This window comes from Papio anubis, chromosome 5 (assembly GCF_008728515.1).
Source record: "Papio anubis isolate 15944 chromosome 5, Panubis1.0, whole genome shotgun sequence".
Classification (NCBI taxonomy): domain Eukaryota; kingdom Metazoa; phylum Chordata; class Mammalia; order Primates; family Cercopithecidae; genus Papio; species Papio anubis.
The window spans coordinates 102048041-102067155 of NC_044980.1; the positions used below are offsets into that span (position 1 = coordinate 102048041).

At 37.2% G+C, this 19115-nt stretch overlaps 1 protein-coding gene across 1 annotated transcript in view; it reads left to right on the forward strand.

Annotated features, from left to right (window-relative positions):
* The window catches only part of FER (FER tyrosine kinase), a 448142-nt gene extending 431381 nt beyond the window's left edge, over positions 1-16761 (forward strand). Inside the window, 3 exon segments of the mRNA XM_017960295.3 lie at positions 9829-9983; positions 15315-15437; positions 16523-16761. Of these exon segments, the coding sequence (XP_017815784.3) occupies positions 9829-9983; positions 15315-15437; positions 16523-16665 (421 nt within the window). The 3' untranslated portion in view covers positions 16666-16761.
* The last annotated feature ends 2354 nt before the right edge of the window (positions 16762-19115 follow it).

Here is a 19115-nt window from a genome sequence, read left to right on the forward strand (position 1 = left end):
CATAGCCTAAGTACCAAGTCAGGGGATTTATTTCATTAATCTTAAATGGGAAAGAAAATAATTCCCAGGAACAAAATGGCAGAAATCTCTCTACTCAGGGATTAAAGACTATAACTTTTATCAAGATAAAATGAATAGTATTTCAAAGAAACCAAAAGAACACTCAACACTGTGGAAAACAAAGAACTAGGGCTTTGGAGCAAGATAGATTCCATACTCAGTCACCAGCTATGTGATGTTGGGCAAGTTATTTAATCTCTGAGCCTGTTTCTGTAACCATATACAAAGACATGTATGCCTCTTAGTGTGATTGTTAGGATTAGGGATAATAGGTTAAGTTCCTAGCATTGTGCCTAACACATAATAGGTGTCAGTCAATGGTTGCCAATATTCTTACAGGATTGGGAAATGTGATTTCTTGGTTGTAACCCACAGTTATTCAGCGAAGGCAAGCCAGATGATACATGCATTGTTATAGTAGAGCTCCTGGGTAGTGGAACTCTTCTAACTTACCCTCTGAGTGTGACTTGCATTCATTAGCTGCTGATACCCACTGTTGTACTGGCAACATGGAAAACTCTTTGCCAGGGCCATCTACCACCTCTGTGAGGCTAGATTCATCTGGCTACTTACAGGAAGACAATGCCTTTAACCTGGAGTGTACAGAATGTTAGAGTTGAAAGGGTCATATGCTGGCCACCAGCTGGTGCACCATGGACCCCTGGTTCCTCCAAATTACTGCAAGTGTTCCAAGTGTCTATCCAGCATCATCTGATACAGAATAATGTCTGTATATATCTATCTATATGCACTATTCTTTTATTGGTATGATTAGTAGAGTGTAAATTCACTTCAAAACATTGTCAAATTCTTAGTAGCTTTTCGTCATGTTGTATTTTTGCTGTCAGCCATTATAAAACATGACATCTGGGTTGATGTGTGGTGCAAAGGATCATAAAATTGTTTGACATTATTCAGCAGCCCTCATGCTCAGAAAATCAAGAACTGGTGCTCTCATTTCCAAGGTCCAGGAAAATGTGGAACATATAAGCTTATATAGCTTTAAGAAAAAACTGGGTGAAAACTCTACTAATCCCTAGTCCAGAACTTCCAACAATGCAAATGTTTGCATCATTGCTTATGGAAAAAATCTGTGGAAGTATGTAGTGTACAGATTAGTATGCATGAAGTTGAGTACTGAAAGAGCATGGGTTATATGAAAGACATTTAAAAGGGTGTCTGGCACATATAAAGCACTCAATAAATGATAGCCATTATGATGATGGCTATTCAGTAAGGAGTGGTTTTGTCACTTTTTTCTGTCTGTTGCTCAGGTAACTTATTGCATCCAAGTATAACATTTTAAGTTATGTTTTTTGTCACTCAGGCAAGTACTTCTATTTTCACTTCATAGTCTCAGAATGAGAGTGGGTGTATATTTTTTAAATCTCTCTTCCAGAAGTCTTTTAGGAGTAGAGGCTATCGCCATCAATACTAAGGCTAACTTCTGAGCCAGGTCCTTGTAGTGCATTTTATTGTAGCCTCAGACAGCTAGTGGCCTTTAATTTGTTTAAGACAAAGCTCAGTTTTGTTATTAAATTGCCCAGTAAAATTTGATATGTTTCTGTGAACTGAAGAGATGAAAACATTTACTTAAATGTTTTTAATCTGTACCCCCACCAAGTTCCTCTAGACTAGAATCTTAAGAGGTTTAACAATAGATCAATATTTATTTAAAATTTGTGCCTGGAGATTTGATATCTCATTTCACAATGTGGCCCACAGGTGATAGGGAGCGGACAACACTGACTGAGAGAGATTTATATCTGAATATACAAATTTAGCACCTATTTCATAAACTATAAACCATCCAGATTAATCACAATAATCAAATGCAAAGAAAGGTCCCCTTGGGTTTTTGGGGTAAATTTAAGACAAGCTTTATCACTGTGTGTTTGGTTCCGAGTTATCTTCAACATTCATATTTAGTATGAGTTCCCTTGCTTTATCTAGGAATATGATTTCTAAGCTAAAGAAAAGAATATGTGGAATTTGCACTTGTACATGTCCAACCAGAATTCTCTTATAGGGAAGTCGCCCAAGAAAATGAGATAAAAGATCCAAAAGCGGCAAGCACTTCTCTGTGCTGAGCATGGCCATTTTAAGGAAAGCCAGATGACTAACAGTGTTTTCCATAATTGATTCCCATTCAGTCAGCTGTATCAGGCAACAACTTGGTTGTTTCGTGTTCCAGCCATCAGGCAGCAACCTCATTGAAGGGAATCACCACAGGCCTCTGTTTCTCCAGAGAGAGAAACCTTCCTCCACTATAGTAAATGGACTCAGTGTGAGGCATCCAAGCCACCAGTGGGATCTTCCTCTGCTATTGAGAAGAAATAACCTGGTATAGAATAAATACATCAGGGCCTAGCCCTATACAAATTTTTTATAAGTTACGTCTGCATTGTTGCCCCCACCCAGTGCTCTGTCATACCCTTCAGAATTCACCCAGTGCCCAAATTGACTATTCCTTAAAAGCCTACTTCATGCCTCACCCAAGCCTGCTCTGCTCAACCAGTTTTCCCTTATTATTTCCCACTGTCAGAACATATCAGCCCTATCCTCCTAATCCCTTAAGACTTTGATGTCTATTCGATTATCTATTCAAATAATTTATGCTAAAATATGAGTAAGTGGTATGTTTATGCTAAAATATGAGTACTCCCCACAAGTAACACATTTGCATTTTAACAGTGGCTTTAAGTAAATGAGAGGACTCAAATACTATGTATTCTGAGTGTCCTGACAGGTAGCAGGAGAGAAGCTTCAAGAATAAGCAGTCACTTGCTCTCACAATAAATATCTGCAGGGCATTGAACCAACCCTGAACAAAAAAGCACAAATTATGCTCTCACTCTACATCAGTTGATAGCTGCATTCAAAGAGGCGGGACTTCTGTTTTCATCCTCCCAGAAGTCTGTGGCACTGGAACAATTCTTCAAAGAAAGAGAACAGACACATTTTAATAATGGTACTAATTTTCACAGTTTTACAGCTGCAGGCTTCCTTTGGGGCCTCTTTTAGAAATAAGTGCCCCATCAGTAATGGGCACAGAAGTTACCAGAGAGAGGTATGAAGTGTGGTAAAGAAGGTTGCAAAGGGAAGAGAAGAGATGAGGAACAGTATGATGAATGGAAAACAGAGTGAAATCAGCAGTGCACTGAAAATGAGAAATGTAGGGAGATTTCATATATATGTATTTTGTTCAAAAGAAATAATAAGGTAGATTCTGAAATGGAAATAAGCAACCTCTGACATGCAGAAGAAGCTGGGTAGCCATTTATTTTTTGGTCAATCTCTGATCCCATTACTTACAGCTAAATAGTGGCTATGGTATTGCCTTGTTTTTGTTTTTGTTTTTTATAAAAGCGCTCAACATACCACCTCTGTTGCCAAAGACACCCCACCTGGCCCAACCTCAGTTTCCTGGTGTGCTCTAAGAGACAGCTTATGGTTCCGCTTCTGTGACTGTGTGCAAAATTTTGCAAGAAACAGGCAGTCCTACTCTCCTTCATCAGGACACTCATATATTGTTTCAAAGTAGTTGGTGACATTTGGCTGCTTATTAGAAAACAGATTTTTATATGTGTATATATAGGCTGTTTGTTTTGTTGTTTTTTAGGGGACAGGGAGGGAGTTTGAAGTGTCACCTCCTTTCCTAAAGGTCATCCATTTTGCCTCTTACTTAAAATTCAGAAGTTATAGCCATTAACCATGGGTTAAGGTGTGTGTCATTTGATTACATTCTGAAAGAGAATTATTAACTATATTGAGAAGCATTATAGTAAGTGGCTAAAATTACAGACTCTGGAGCTGTGTTGCTGGGATTCAATGTCTGCTTTCCTCCACTTACTAGCTTTGTGACCTTGGGCAAGTTGATTAACTTCCTGGGCTTCGGATTTATCATCTATAGGAATGGAGATCATAAGTACAGTAATTTCTGAGTGACTTAACATATGAAAAGTGCTTCAAATAGTACCCGGCATACAGTAAAAATACTATTTACGTTGGTTTTAGGAGAACTAAACTGACTGCCTTTTATATTCATATGATGAGAAAATTATCAAATAGTTGAATCTAATCAGAAACCGGAAGGAGGCAGATTTCCTGATGCATTGTTTCTGAGGCTAAATTCAAGTCTTCCTATGATGAACTTACAGTTTTATATCTGTATGTGACTAACATTTATTGACACTGACTACTTTCTGTTTAAGTGGTTTACATATTTAATTCTCACAAAAACCTCATGTTGTAGGTACAATTATTATCCCCATTTCACAAATGAGAAAACTAAAGCTAAGAGTAAGTAAATTTCCAAACCTCCAAGAGCTAATAAGCGATATAATACTTAAAAGTTGATGCTTTTACCATGTATAAAAATGGATTGAAGACTTAACATAAGACCTGAAACTATAAAACTACTTCAGAAAACATAGGAGAAATGCTTCAGGACACTGGTCTAGGCAACGGTTTTATAGCTAACATGACTTCAAAAGCACAGGCAACTAAAACAAAAATAGACAAATGGGACTATATTAAATTAAAAAGCTTCTGCACAGCAAAGGAAACAATCAGCATAGTGAAGAGACAACCTGTAGAATGGGAGAAAATATTTGCAAACTGTTCATCTGACAAGGGACTAAAATCTAGAATATCCAAGAAATTCAAACAGCTCAACACTAATCATTAGGGAAATGCAAATCAAACCCACAGTGAGATATCATTTCACCCCAGTTAGAATGGCTATCATCAAAAGACAAATAACACCAGATGCAGCATCTCATGCCTGCAATTCCAGCACTTCGGGAGGCCAAGGCAGGAGAATCACATGAATGTGGGAGATGGAGGCTGCAGTGAGCCGACATCGTGCCACTGCACTCCAGCCCGGGCGACAGAGCAAGATTCCATCTCAAAAAAAAAAAAGACAAAAGACAAATATCAAATGCTGGCAAGGATGCAGAGAAAAGGAAGAAGCTCTTATACACTGTTGCTGGGAATGTCAATTAATATACATATTATGGAAAACAGTAGGGAAGTTTCTTTAAAAAAACTAAGAGTAGAACATATGATCCAGCAGATTTGTCCAAAGGAAAGAAACTCAGTATATCAAAGGGATATGTATATTTATTAAAGCATTCTTCACAATAGCGAAGATAAGGAATCAACCTAAATGTCCATCAACAAAGAAAATGTGGTGTGTATACATACACGATGGAATACTGTTTACCTGTTTAAAAAGAATGAAATCCTGTCATTTGCAGCAACATGGATAAGCCTGGAGTACATCATGTTAAGCAAAATAAGTCAGGCATAGAAAGATAAATACTGCATGTTCTCACTCATGTGGGAGCTAAAAAAAAAATCAAGCTTGTGGAGGAAGAGAGTAGAATTGAAAGGTACAGGAACTGGGAAGGGTAGAGAGGTGGGGAGGATGGAAAGAGATTGGGTTAGTAGATACCAAAATTATAGCTAGATAGAAAGAGTTCTGGTGTTCTGCAGCAGTGTAGAATGAATAAGGTTAATTTATTCTATATTCTCAAGAAGCCAGAAGGGAAGATTTCACTGTTCGTGACACAAATGATAAATGTTTGAGATTATAGATATGCTAATTACCCTGATTTGATCATTACATATTTTTTACACATATCAAAATATCACTGTCCCATAAATATGTACAATTATTATATGTCAACTAAGAATAATAGGGGAAAGAAGTAACAGAACCATATACTCGCAATTGTCAACAACAAAAAAAAAGTAAATAAATCTGCCAAGCAGTACACTTGGCCTGCATGGAGGAAATTATTAACATTTTCTGAAGGACATCAAATGATATTAGAATAAATGTCAGAACAAGAACTGTACAATTAGTCAGGTTTGTAAACAAATATATACATGTGGTACAAAGTTTATATAATAAGAATGTATCTAAATTTATAACAGTAAGTCAAATGGAATTGGCAAAGTCTGATGGGAAACGTTTGGTCACATTTTTTGTGTTTAAATTTTTAAAGAACATGTATCTGTGTATAAGTTATATAAAAATTAGAAAATAATGTAATTCATATATTTTTAAAAGTTGGTGCATTTAACTACTGCAGTGTGCCCCAAATATGCTTGCAGCTAACTCTCTAAATACATTTTGTATAATAAGATAATTCTCCCCTTTTTGTCAGAATATAGTAGAGCAAATGAAGTATGCTTCATTTATTCCTCACTCCCTGGGTTGTTGGTTTTATGCCATGTTTCAGCCAGAATCAGGAAACTCCAGGGCCTTAAAGAGGTTTTCTCCTCATAAGTGCTAGTAGTTATTTGTGGCTCAGTATTATCCAGACCCAGTGGGAATAGTTTTTATTTAAAAAAAAAAAAAAAAAAAAAAAAAAGCAAATATTTCTCTAACTCGTTTTTTACATGAGGAATAAATCCCGACTTTGTAGAATCATAGTAGCGAGTAAACAATGCTTGGGGCAAAATAGCATTGCAAAGGAGAACACTGGCTCAGCCTCATGGTGATTCCTGGCTTACTGTAGGGCATGCTCTAAGAGTGAACGTAGCCACAGAACAAGATGTGCACCATTGTGCTTTCTAGACAGTGAAGAAAATTTACTCATCTCCATTGCCTGCTGGCCTTGGCATTCCTGTAACTGCTCTCTGCTCTTATTTAATCCTTAATTAGCCTGTCTCATATTATGTATGACTTGGAGGACACCTCTGGTACACACTCAGAAGTTTGAATCTTCAAATAAGATTACTAGGCACACATAAGTGGAACATTTCCATCTCCTTTTAGCAGTGAGCAGCATTTGCTGTTATATCCCTCTGCCTGTGGTGAGATATGGCTATCTCTGATACCTCGGGTGAATGACAACACCAGCCTATTATGAGATTTCTCACCTCTGAATTCCTGTAGGATTTGCAGTCTGTAACACACAGGTTCACACTGATTGTTCTCTAGCAGTTTTATGTGTGAAGAGGCTGGGAGTACTAGTGTGTCTCCCAAAGTGTGACTCAGTACTGGACAATAGTAGGCTTAATAAAGAAGAGAATAGAGAGGAAAGGAGGAAGAAAGGTGTGTGATTGCCTTATCTCCCAAATTAGATTGTTGGCTTCTTAGCCCAGACACCATATCCTTTATTCTGTCTCCTTTAATACTTATTAGAATATTTGGCAAACTGAGTATACAGTGCATGCTTATGGTGTAAAGGCCTAAGGTTTTATTTAATGCATAGATTATCTCAAAAAGATCCCATTTCCACTCACTTGAACTAAATAAATGCAGCCCAAAGGAAAAAGCATTTTCTGTAAATGGTATTGAAATTTTATTTACACTGAATTGAGATATCTCTAAATTAGTTTTAGATTGGCCTCTCATAGAACTGTAATCCTCATTTCAGAGAACAAATCTCTAAACTGGTGGTGCAATGAAGATAGTTATGACAACAGAAGTGTATGTAGCTATAAAACATAGATATTACTCTAAAGAAAGTACTAACAATGAAATCCTGTACATGACTAAAGCATTGCAGTGACTAAAAACTCATTCTGACGAAGGGTGATGGCATTTGGCCCACTGACTAGAGTTGGGAGATGCATACTACCTTGCCATTGTACCTCTGCCAAAAAAATCAGTTGATTATACATATGTGGGTGTGTTTGTAGATCCTCTCTGTTCTATTCAATTGAGCTATAAACATTTCTACCAATGCTAAACTATATTGAGAACTATAGCTTTCTAGTGGAATTTGAAATCAGGTTAGGTAAGTCCTACAACTTTGTACACCTTTCTTAAAATTACTTTATTGTAGAACCCTTCATTTCCATATACATTTTAGACTCCATTTATCTAGTTCTACAGCACATCAGCCAGAATTTTTGGTTGTGAGTGCATTAAATCTATACATTAATTTGGGAAGAATTGTCATATTAATATTCACATATTTATGATTTTTTTCAGTGAAGTTTTGTAGTTTAAAGTATAAAGGACTTGTCTTTTGTTAGATTTATTTTTAGGTATTTGCCTTATTGGTACTACTATAAATGGAATTTATTTTCCAATTGTTTGCTGCTTACAAGAATACTTTGTGTATTTTTGCAACCTTGTAAAATTCATTAATTCTAGTTCTTGTTATAAACATTCCCAAAGATTTTCTATGTAAAAAACATCACATTTTCACATTGAAAACGACATAAGGGAACACACGAAAAACCGAGAGGCAGATATCAGAAAAGAAGTAAAATTATTTCCAAGAGATCCCTTTGACTAGAACTGGTAAAAACAGGTATCCTTGCTTTGACCTCAATAGAAAACAATTTAGCCTTTCACCATTTAAGTGTGTAATGTTAGAGATTTAACTGTTTGTATATGCCCTTTGTCAGGTTAAATAAATTCCTTAGTATTTCTAGATTGTTGAGTTTTATCAGTGGGTTTGAATTTTTGTCCATTGCTTTTTCTGCATCAGTTGGAATTATCAAGTTTTTCCCTCCTATATTCTGTTACTCTAGTGAATAACACTGATTGATTACTTTTAAAATGTTAAACCAACCTCGTGTTACTAGGACAAGCTCCACTTGGTTATATGTAATTCTTTTTATATATGACTGTAACCGTAAGTTCCACATCTGTGGATTCAACCATCCAGAGAGAGTTTTTTTTTTAAATAGATGGTTGTGTCTGTACTAAACATATATAGACTTCCAACAACTATTACATAGCATTTACAATGTATTATAAGTAATCTAGAGATGATCTAAAGTATACAGGAGATTTAAAGTATACAGGAGCATGTGCATATGGCAAATCTACACCATTTTATATCAGGGATTTGAGCATCCTTGGATTTTGGTATCTGAGGGGGGGAACCAATCATGGATCCCAAGGGATGGCTGTATATGAATTTGGTTATTGAATGTCCTCCCCAAAGAAAGACTTTGGAAGATTAGAGTGGTCAGGAAAGAACTCTCTGAAGAGAGAATGTTTGGGCTAAGAATGAATGAAGAGGAGCCAGCTATGCAAAACTGGAAGAACACTGGAGGCAAAGGGGAACACTAGAGTGCAAAAGGTATACAGTGCAACAGGCTTGCCTCATTTAGGGGACTTGTCCTGCATTTGGGGACAAAAAGAAGCCCAGTATGGCTGGGATGTAGTAAGTGATAGGGAGACTGGACAAGATGAGGTGGATGAGAGAGAGACAGGGCCAGATGCAGCAGAAAAAGAGTTGCCAACCTCTCTGGTACCTCAGCCACTTTCCAACCTTTGGGAAGCCCTAAGAATTGTCTTCCAGAGTCTACTCAGTATCTGCTAGGCACATGCAGCTATTTAAATGTAATTAACTAAAAGTATAGAAAATGAAAAATTCCGTTTCTTGGTCACACTAACCACATTGCAGGTGTCCAGTAGCACATGTGGCAGATGGCTCCTTTATTGGACAGTGCTGCTCTAGGAAAGCCAAAGGAGAAGTAATGCCAAGTTTGCTTAGCCTCTCCTCTGTAATTTTCTCTTTTAAAACTAGAATCAGTGTTTTTCTATTTAAATGGAAATATATGTGGTACCTAGAAAACTAGCATGTGGCCTATTCCATATGCATATGTTCTCATGGATGTTTTTTTACCTAGGACAGAAAAGATGAGGAGGACTGGTAAATCACAAGCATTCTTAACCTCATTATAAATACATTGCAAATGTAAAAATGCAAAGTGTGGAAATCATGAATGTGAAAGTGGCTTTCAATTTATTTTAATAGGCGTTTTCTATGTCTCATTGTAACCTAGGGACCTTGCTGCAAGAAACTGCCTGGTGGGTGAAAATAATGTTCTGAAAATCAGTGACTTTGGAATGTCTCGTCAAGAGGATGGTGGAGTGTATTCATCTTCTGGCTTAAAGCAGATTCCCATTAAATGGACAGCACCAGAAGCTCTTAATTATGGTAAGAATAGACCACTTTTTTTTCCTTGGTGGTAAAAATGAATGGCATCAGCACAAAACATTCACAAGCAAAATTTACAGGGGTAGCACAGAATGCAAGTTAGAATGATTTAAGGATCAACACAAATGAGTGAATTTCATACCTTTTAATTTGTTGAAATTATTGATTAGATTTCTATATGTAACATTGCTATATTAAAAAGGTAGATATAAGTACTTTTAAATATGACTGTACATCTGAGAAGGTTTTTAATACCAAAAAATGACTTTGTAATAGATTATACACAGAGTAAGTGTTGCTGTGGCTCTGGATCATTTCTTTCAAATGTCTTATAATTGGTCCAATAACCTCATCTAATGTTAGGTTCCTAAAATATTAAGTCAATCAGTTCTGTCGTTTCTCACTCTGAAATTGACGTGGTTTCTTAGCATCTCAGTCTGTGGAACTGATATAAATCTTGAGCAAAGAAGGAGATGGGAATTATATTTTAAAACAGCAGGGATTTTTTTCACTTGAATTTTTATGTGTCATTGTAATTGGAAATAAATATAACTTGCATTATCTGTGGTTGGGATGAAATGGGCCATAACAAGATGAATGACAACTCAAGAATTTAAGAGAAAAAAAAAAGAGTGTGCTTTAAGTGAAATTAGAAATTACATTTTCATTGAGGGAAGCAGCATATAAGCCATGGCTTGGTGAGTGGGTATGGTATGTTTTGAATAAAAACGTAAAATGATTCTTTGTTGATTTAAAATGAAATATTACCTCATTATGGGAACTAATTTGTAAAGCATTTATAAATGCCTTAATTTAATTCCTAAATTAGAGAAAGCTTTTTTAAAAAAATTGAGGTGAAATTCACATACCGTAAAGTTAATTACTTTAAAGTGAACAATCATTGGCATTTAGTACAACCGACAATGTTGTATAACCAGTACCTCTAGTTTCAAAACATTTTCATCATTCCAAAATAAAACCCTGTCCCCAGTAAGCATTCTCCCCGCATTCTTCCATCCTCTCGCCCCCTAGTAGCCACCAATCTGCCTTTTATTTCTGTGGATTTAGCTCTTCTGGGAATTTCATACAAATGGAATTATATAATATGTGATATCTTGTGTCTTGGCTTGTTTTACTTAGCATAAGATTTTTGAGGTTCATCCATGTCGTATCATGTATCAGTACTTCGTTCCTTTTTAGGACTGAATAATTCACTGTATGGATATACAACCATTTATTTATCCATTTTTGTATATTTGGGCAGTTTTCAGTTATTCTGTGTATTTACTAGAAGTCATGATAATTTTACATTTAACTTTTTGAGGAACCACCAAATGTTTTCCAGATAAAGTTTTGAATGGAATTGGTTTGGAAGTTGATTGGGGCTGACCCAGCTACCACAGATACTAACCCTCACTCTTAGTTTGTCTTTCGGTATGTCAGCAAGAGAGGTTCTTACGAGCTTTCTAGTGACCGCAAGCCAGTTCCACTATTCCTTAGAATCTAGAGAAAATGGCAGACCTGCTGTTTTCCATAGTGATTCCTCTCTGTGGTGATTTTTATTATTAACTCTAGGGTCAGATTATATTACTAAGGGGAATGATCACAGGATAAAAGATTATAATACTCATATTTACACAAAGGTTTTTGTTAGATGACAAAACATTTTCAAGCACTAAGGAAGCTGTAACTGGGTTTTGGAGTCCTTAAAGTCTTACCAGTAAAATCCAACTCTAGAATTTGCTCTTAACTCTGTTTGCCAGATTTTCTGTGTTATATAGCCTTTAAAAGTCCTCTTACTCTTAAACAGTTTTGCCAAGTAAAATTCTGCCTCTTGATCACAGTGTATTTTTTTGAATTTCAAGCTGACTAAAGTGTTGTATTTACAAATTAAAGTTTCAATTCTGGATATATCTAACAGCCAGACCTAAAGCATTTTAAGTAATAAGGACAAGTCTAAGGAGTTTTTAAAATTGAGACAGGGTCTTACTTTGTCACCCAGGCTGGAGTGCGACGGCGTAATCATGGCTCACTGCAGCCTCAACCTCCAGGGCTCAAGCGATCCTCCCACTTCGGCCTCTGGAGTAGCTGGGACTGCAGGCATGAGCCACTGCGCCCAGTCTCTGAAGATCCTTGATCTATAGTGAGGGACTTTTTTTTAGTAGCCTTTAGTAAATTTTATGAAACATAGAACAATTTAGATGACAAGGAAGGAGAGATTTTGATATAGGAGACGTTTGTAGTATTTATTGCCCAGTCCAATGAGAGAGCTCCTGAAAGACTCTACAGGCCTTCTCCTAGCAACCCAGAGAAGTTTAGTTTCCACAGACTAAAATTACTAAAGATTGACTCTAAATCCCGGTGTGTGTGTGTGTGTTTTTTTTTTTTTTTCTGAGATGGGGTTTTGCTGTCTCCCAGGCTAGAGTGCAACAGTGCAATCTAAGCTCACTGCAACCTCTGCCTTCTGAGTTCAAGCAATTCTCCTGTCTCAGCCTCCCCAGTAGCTGGGACTACAGGTACCCACCACCACACCCAGCTAATTTTTGTACTTTTAGTAGAGACAGGGTTTCACTGTATTGGTCAGGCTGGTCTCAAACTCCTGACCTCAGGTGATCCACCCGCCTCAGCCTCCCAAGGTGCTGGGATTACAGGCGTGAGCCACCGTGCCCAATCCAATACTTCTTTCATATGTGAAAGTAGTATATACTCTTTCTTCACTCTTGTCTCAGAATGGGTGAAACACCCAAGTCTCCCATGTAGTATGGGGTTGGGGTAGATGAAAGAAACCTCCAGTCCAAGGAACCTCTCTGAAACTTAGGGCCATAGAGCCATGATCATGCCACTATACTCCAGCCTGGGCAACACAGTGAGACCCTGTCTCAAGAAAAGTGGGGAGTGGGACATAGAATTAAACCTGTTGTCACTGCTTTATCATAAGTGTTGTTTTTGTATATTTGGCTTTAAAAAAAAAAGCAATACTAAAGGGCCTTCCCAGCCCTATTGCTAGCCAGATCATTGTCCTTCCTAGATGAAAATACTCTTGATACAGTCTCATACTTTTCTCATAAATGGCTGAGAAATCTTTTTGTATATGTCTCTCTCATATACTTTTTTAAAAAAAAAAATACAAAATGGTAGAATACTCAAAGCCTGTTTGGCATGTATTGCTACCATCCTTATTGACAGCTGTCACCAAAGGTACTGTTTTTATAAAGGGAAAATAGAATACTGATCTCCAACTAAGAAATCATCTATTTATCATCAATTATTGAACAGAAATTTTCCTTTTGTCACCTGGGTATTTGGAGCTGATATATCCTCTAATTAGTTATATTAGCATGATGTAACTAAGTACTGTGAAATGGGAGGGAGGCAGAATTTTTAGTGAGCAGATTTCCCAACCAGTTATGCCATTAGTTGCATGACCCTGGCAAGCCATCTACTACTCTACGTAATTTCCTAATTTGTAAGATAAGAACGATAGGACCTTTTCCCTATAGAATATTGTGAAGATCAAATGAGACGTAGAAAAGTAGCAAAATTCTATACAATTGTAAGTTACTCTTGGTCTGTTAAAATTACCCAACAAAACCAGGTTCAAAGATCCAGGTTTAAGAGCTAGGTTATAAGCTTTCACATCTGAAGTGTGATCTTGGTTTATATGTAATATATGTCTTTATTGATCTCTGCCCAGATACCTTACAAAATAAGATACAAATCTGTATAACCGACATTTTCTTAAAGAATTAGTCTTAACTTGTAGCCATAGAATGACTTTCATGAAAAGTATTAAATTACTGAATGCCAAGCATGAAACGAGTTGATAGGCAGACAAGAAAATTAATCTTCCACCCAAGAATGTCCATAATTACTGTCTACTAAGAAGGAAGCTAATTCACACAGCCGGAGCTGATAATCAGTTAGTACAACCCCACTCTGATGTCAGAGCCGTTATTATGGCAGGCATACTTTTGTTTTCACTAAGTACCTTTTTTTTTTTTTTTTTTTTTAAGAAAGGCCATCCTATTTTAAAGTAACTTGACAGTTTTGGAGGAGGAGCATTTATAAATCCTGCAGTGGCGGAGTTAAGACAGGAAACACCTGAGGGATAGAAAATGAAATAATTTAAGAAATCTTTAACACCACTGTAAATGGAGTTTAGTTATGATAGTATATGTAAAAGTAAGTGAAAAATACAAATATGTTGGGAACATCTTGGAAACTCGCTTCTTGGAGAGGCTGGAGATTGGAAAAGACTGATCCACTTCCCCTCGTTGATTAGAAGATACCTTGTGCTGGTTTGTATCCCTGTGCTTCTCTAGGAGACTACCAAAAACATTCTAAGAGCTTAGCTCATGTAGCTCAGTAAAACAGGCGCACCCAGATATTTCAACAAAACAGGGCACCATGTAATTTAAAGACGTTTTTATTAGCCAGCTATGTTAATTTCTACTGTTTAAAACACACAAAAATATTTTTCGTCAATGAAACTATCAGTGGAGAAAATGAGGCCTTTAAGCGTATAAGAACCTCTGTAAACCGCAATGAGTGAGAAATGAAGAAACTTGCCTCATTGCTTTACGTTTGTTTGTAATTTTAATGGAAAGAAAACGAAGCGGAAAATTGCAGGAATCCAACTTGGTTAATCTCCTAGGATTGATACGTAAAAGCGTATATCTTTTTTGTATAAACCATCTATCTCATTCAGATACTCAGATACCACAGGGAAAGTAAGCTTGCACACTGGCTGAATATTAATTCTTGAGGGGAGGGAGAGTGATTTGGAAGCTGGTTTGATTAAACTAGCAGCCTGAAGAATATGTATTTAATTGGTAATATTACTAGACCTGGAATATAAAACCAGTAAAGAGAATAGGAAGACTGCATATCAACCTCCTTTGGTAAGTTTAAATACAGTCACGTATCGCTTAGGGATACACTCTGAGAAATGCGTCATTAGGCAGTTTCATCATTCCATGATCATAGGGTTTACTTACAGAAACCTAGATGATATAGCCTACTACATATCTAGGCTACAAACCTGTATAGCATGTTACTGTATTGAATACTACAGGTCATTTTAATGCAATGGTAAGTTTTTGTGTATCTAGACATAGAAAAGGTAATGTGTTATATGACATTACCATGGCTACCACATCACTAGGCAATAGGAATTTTTCAGCTCCATTATAATAGGACCATTGTCATATATGTGCTCCATCATTGACCAAACATTATGTGGTGCGTGACTGACACAGACATACATAACAGGAAGGGTCGCTTACTTGTCTACTGTGCCTCACTTGGTTGTGGTGGTTGTTCTCCTTCCAGGGAGATACAGTTCGGAGAGTGACGTGTGGAGCTTTGGCATCCTTCTCTGGGAGACCTTCAGCTTAGGGGTTTGTCCGTACCCTGGAATGACAAATCAACAAGCAAGAGAGCAAGTAGAAAGAGGTGAGCCAAATACATTCATTGTTAGTGTTCATGTCCAGCCCCAGGGGTAGGCGGTGCTTACAGTGTGTCTGCTTGAGGAGAGGGGGGTGTTAAATACTGTTTGGCTGTGTTATGAGACCATCTCTGGGGTTCAGAAGCAGATTTATCTAACATCTCTGCTCTTTACTTACATATCCAAACCGTTTAAAGGATTCCAATGCAAGAGAGAGGTATATAGGCTTTTCTTCCACCCTTTCCCTGTCTGGCAGGATTGTGCTGTTCACTGTCGTTAAGAGAAATAGGGTGGTGTTTCTCAAACTCTTGTATTCTATGCCAGATAAACCTCCTTTTAAATAATATTCCAAATTGAAATGTAGTTAGTCTTCAGGAAGTTTTTGAGAATGTGACAACATTGTAGCACTTCTGAAGAAACCCTTTGGGGTTCCTAGACCACGGATGGGAATAACTAAGCAATGGTGACATGCTTGCATGCGCTTGTGTAGTGTACAGTCTCGACAAAAAGAAGCTCGTGATAAAATACAATGCCCTAATGTCTGGGCCCCAGTGAGGGGTGTGGGTGTAGAGGTGGGTGTAGGAAGATGCCTTTCTAACTTCCTACATTCTCTTACCTCTCACACACTACCCAATGCACTGCTGAAATACTGCCAACCAACAGACTGTAAAAGAATATGACTCATATTCATTTTTATTTCCCTATTGAATTCACATTTACAAAATCCTCATCTTCTCTTCATCTTGAAAAACATAGGTTGTAGAGATGATTTTTTAAAACTGCTCCAGCATCTAATTCTGAAAGTGAATACTTACAGTAACTAAACTATGCATTTGTATGTATCTTACATCAGACTTTCTGAGAAATGAACAAATAAAAAATGTTCTTTGAATTAGAAGTCTACAACTCTGTAATATTGAATTCTGCATCACTTGTAGAAAATAAAAAATCAGCTTCCCCAGAAATGGATGTTTTGTTTCCATATAACTACAGCATAAGGTACTAAAAGTTAATCACTGCATAATGCCCTGTGTGAACATCTGTATCTTATCTCCATTCTAAATTCTCTGTTCTCCTTCTCTTGGGTCTTCAGGATACCGGATGTCAGCTCCCCAGAACTGTCCAGAGGATATTTTTAAAATCATGATGAAGTGTTGGGATTATAAACCTGAAAATCGCCCTAAGTTCAGTGAACTTCAGAAAGAGCTCACTATCATCAAGAAAAAACTCACATAGTGACAGGATGGCGCCAAACCCAGCCTTCAGGACTCTGTCCTCCAGCAGAGTAACGTTATTGTCCTCATTAACAATGCATTTATACCACATTACCTTCGACAGTCTTCTACCATTTTTTTTTATTAACTGGGTGTTTTAAAAGTATGTTCCACTTGTAAAAAGTCAAACGCAAATTTGTTAAAGAAATAGGCAGTCCTACCAAGGGCTTTCTTAGCTAACCATAGCAATCCTACCATTTCAGGCCATTGCAAATGGAAAAGCACAGGCTTCTAAGTGTGTGAAGGATAAAAGATTTATCCTTTTCACACGTTGTTTCTACTTCAGGCACAGTTTGTGGGCTGCCATCCTATGCCACAGACCCTACTCAGTTGGTGCTATAAACAGTATTGGTAATGCCATGTTTGCAGTACATATTCCAACCACAGCTGGCTTTCTCCTCTGCCAAAGCAAGATTATATTTGTAAACAGATTTTTATATTGGGAATTATTTGGACCTCCTGAGGTTTTTCTTTTCTTTCTTGCCAGGTATAAGCCCAATGTAAGAATCATCATGCTCCTACATTATTCGTAAGGTTGTCATTTTCCTCCTCCTTTGGGCATCAGAAAACAATGCACATAGGCCGGGCACTGTGGCTCACGCCTGTAATCCCAGGCATGTAATCCTCATGCCTGGGATTACAGGCGTGAGCCACAGTGCCCAGCCCCCTCCCTACTTTGGGAGGCCGAGGTGGGCGGATCACCTGAGGTCAGGAGTTCAAGACCAGCCTGGCTTACATGGTGAAACCCTGTCTCTACTAAAAAAAACACACACACACCACAATGCATGAAACATCGTTAAAGTTAGAGTTGAGGCAGTTGCCTTTCAAGGATGTTATAGAGAACTGTGAAGCAAGAAACAGGTTTGAACAGGAGGGTGGGCTGGAGAAAAGAGCAGCTAGAATGATTATCAAAAGTAAAGAAGAAAGTAAAAATATAAAACCACCTTATCAGAGTTATGCCTTTATAAACACACATTCACATATTCTATTCTAAAAACACATAATACGTATTCTATTTTATGGTCTAAATTTACCAAAAAGGTCCTGAGAAAAGTTTCAGGAATTCATAGAGTCCTCTTAATGGCAACAAAAATTTTGAGAGAAACTGCAAAGCACAAATCCACAGAAATAACAGCATACTTTCGGTTAAGCATCTTCACCTTAGAGGGGGCATTCCAAAATGTAATTTCCTTTATTTCTACCAGTTTTTAGAGCTGTCAGAATTTCATGATTCTAGTTCACCAATACATTCACGTGTGTGCATGTGCACACACACACTACCAAGGTGCAAGACAGATGTGAATGGACAGTCTAGAAGTCAGGTGAATATTAATGAGAAAGATAACATAGGGATAGCCCTCCCATTTCTACTTCCACCTTCATTGACCCTTATACTGCCCCCTGGACATTCTTACCATTAGCTGGCAGGTATGCGAGCGTAGTGCTGAAAATGTCTCATGTGGATAAAATCTAACTCAGTTAAAAGTAGGATTCTGTATCTTAACTCTTATCTAGGGAACTAACTGCACGATCTGTATATAGTCGCCTCTCAGGATAATACATATATAGAAGATGGTCATGCTCAGGGCTAAATATGTTCTGGAAGCCTTTTATAAGTTCTCAGGCCTGTGTCCTGGTAAACATCACCTTAGTGATTATTTGGTCTGCATTCATTGGAAGAGCTTAGGGATAGAAAATTCCTCCTGCCCTCTCCAGCTGTTTGCTGCCTGTACCATCGCACAGAACTCACATTACTTTAAATTTAGATTATGAAAGATAATACTGAAGAGCAAAGTGACTTGTATCTGTCATTTCAGTCTCCTTGCAAATTTCATGCATACTTAATGATTAGTACATTCAGACTAAAGGGAACTTTCTTTTGATGGCACATACTATGGTAAATCAAAGCACAGACTCAGAAGTGCTTACCAGCCTTCAAAAGTAAGAGTAAAATGGGATATTCTTACCTTTTTTTTTTTTTTTCTTTTTTTTTTTAGTATTTCTAAGTGAATCTCTATAATATTCTTTGTCTGTTTAAAGAAAACAGCCTCCCATCACATAGTGGCTTCATGCTAAGCTCCTAGCAAAAAGAGAAAATGATGTTTTTGGCTTTAGTTTTATGAACAAGATCAAAAGCTTAATCCTGGCATTCTGGTGTAAAGAAGGAACACAGCATTGATATTTCACTCATCCAGTCTGTTACAATTTGCAGTTCACATCATTACTCTGTGCTTAAATTTAAAAAGCTTTTCAAAACATCGTGACATGTGTAGCATTTAAATTCCATTTTATTCTTTGTCCTAAATCCGGCAGTGGTATAGTTCAAGATTAATAACTTATTGGGAGTCTCTCAGTCATATAGAATATTAAATTTAATATAGGCACATGCAGTAAGAAAAACTAATGCAAACA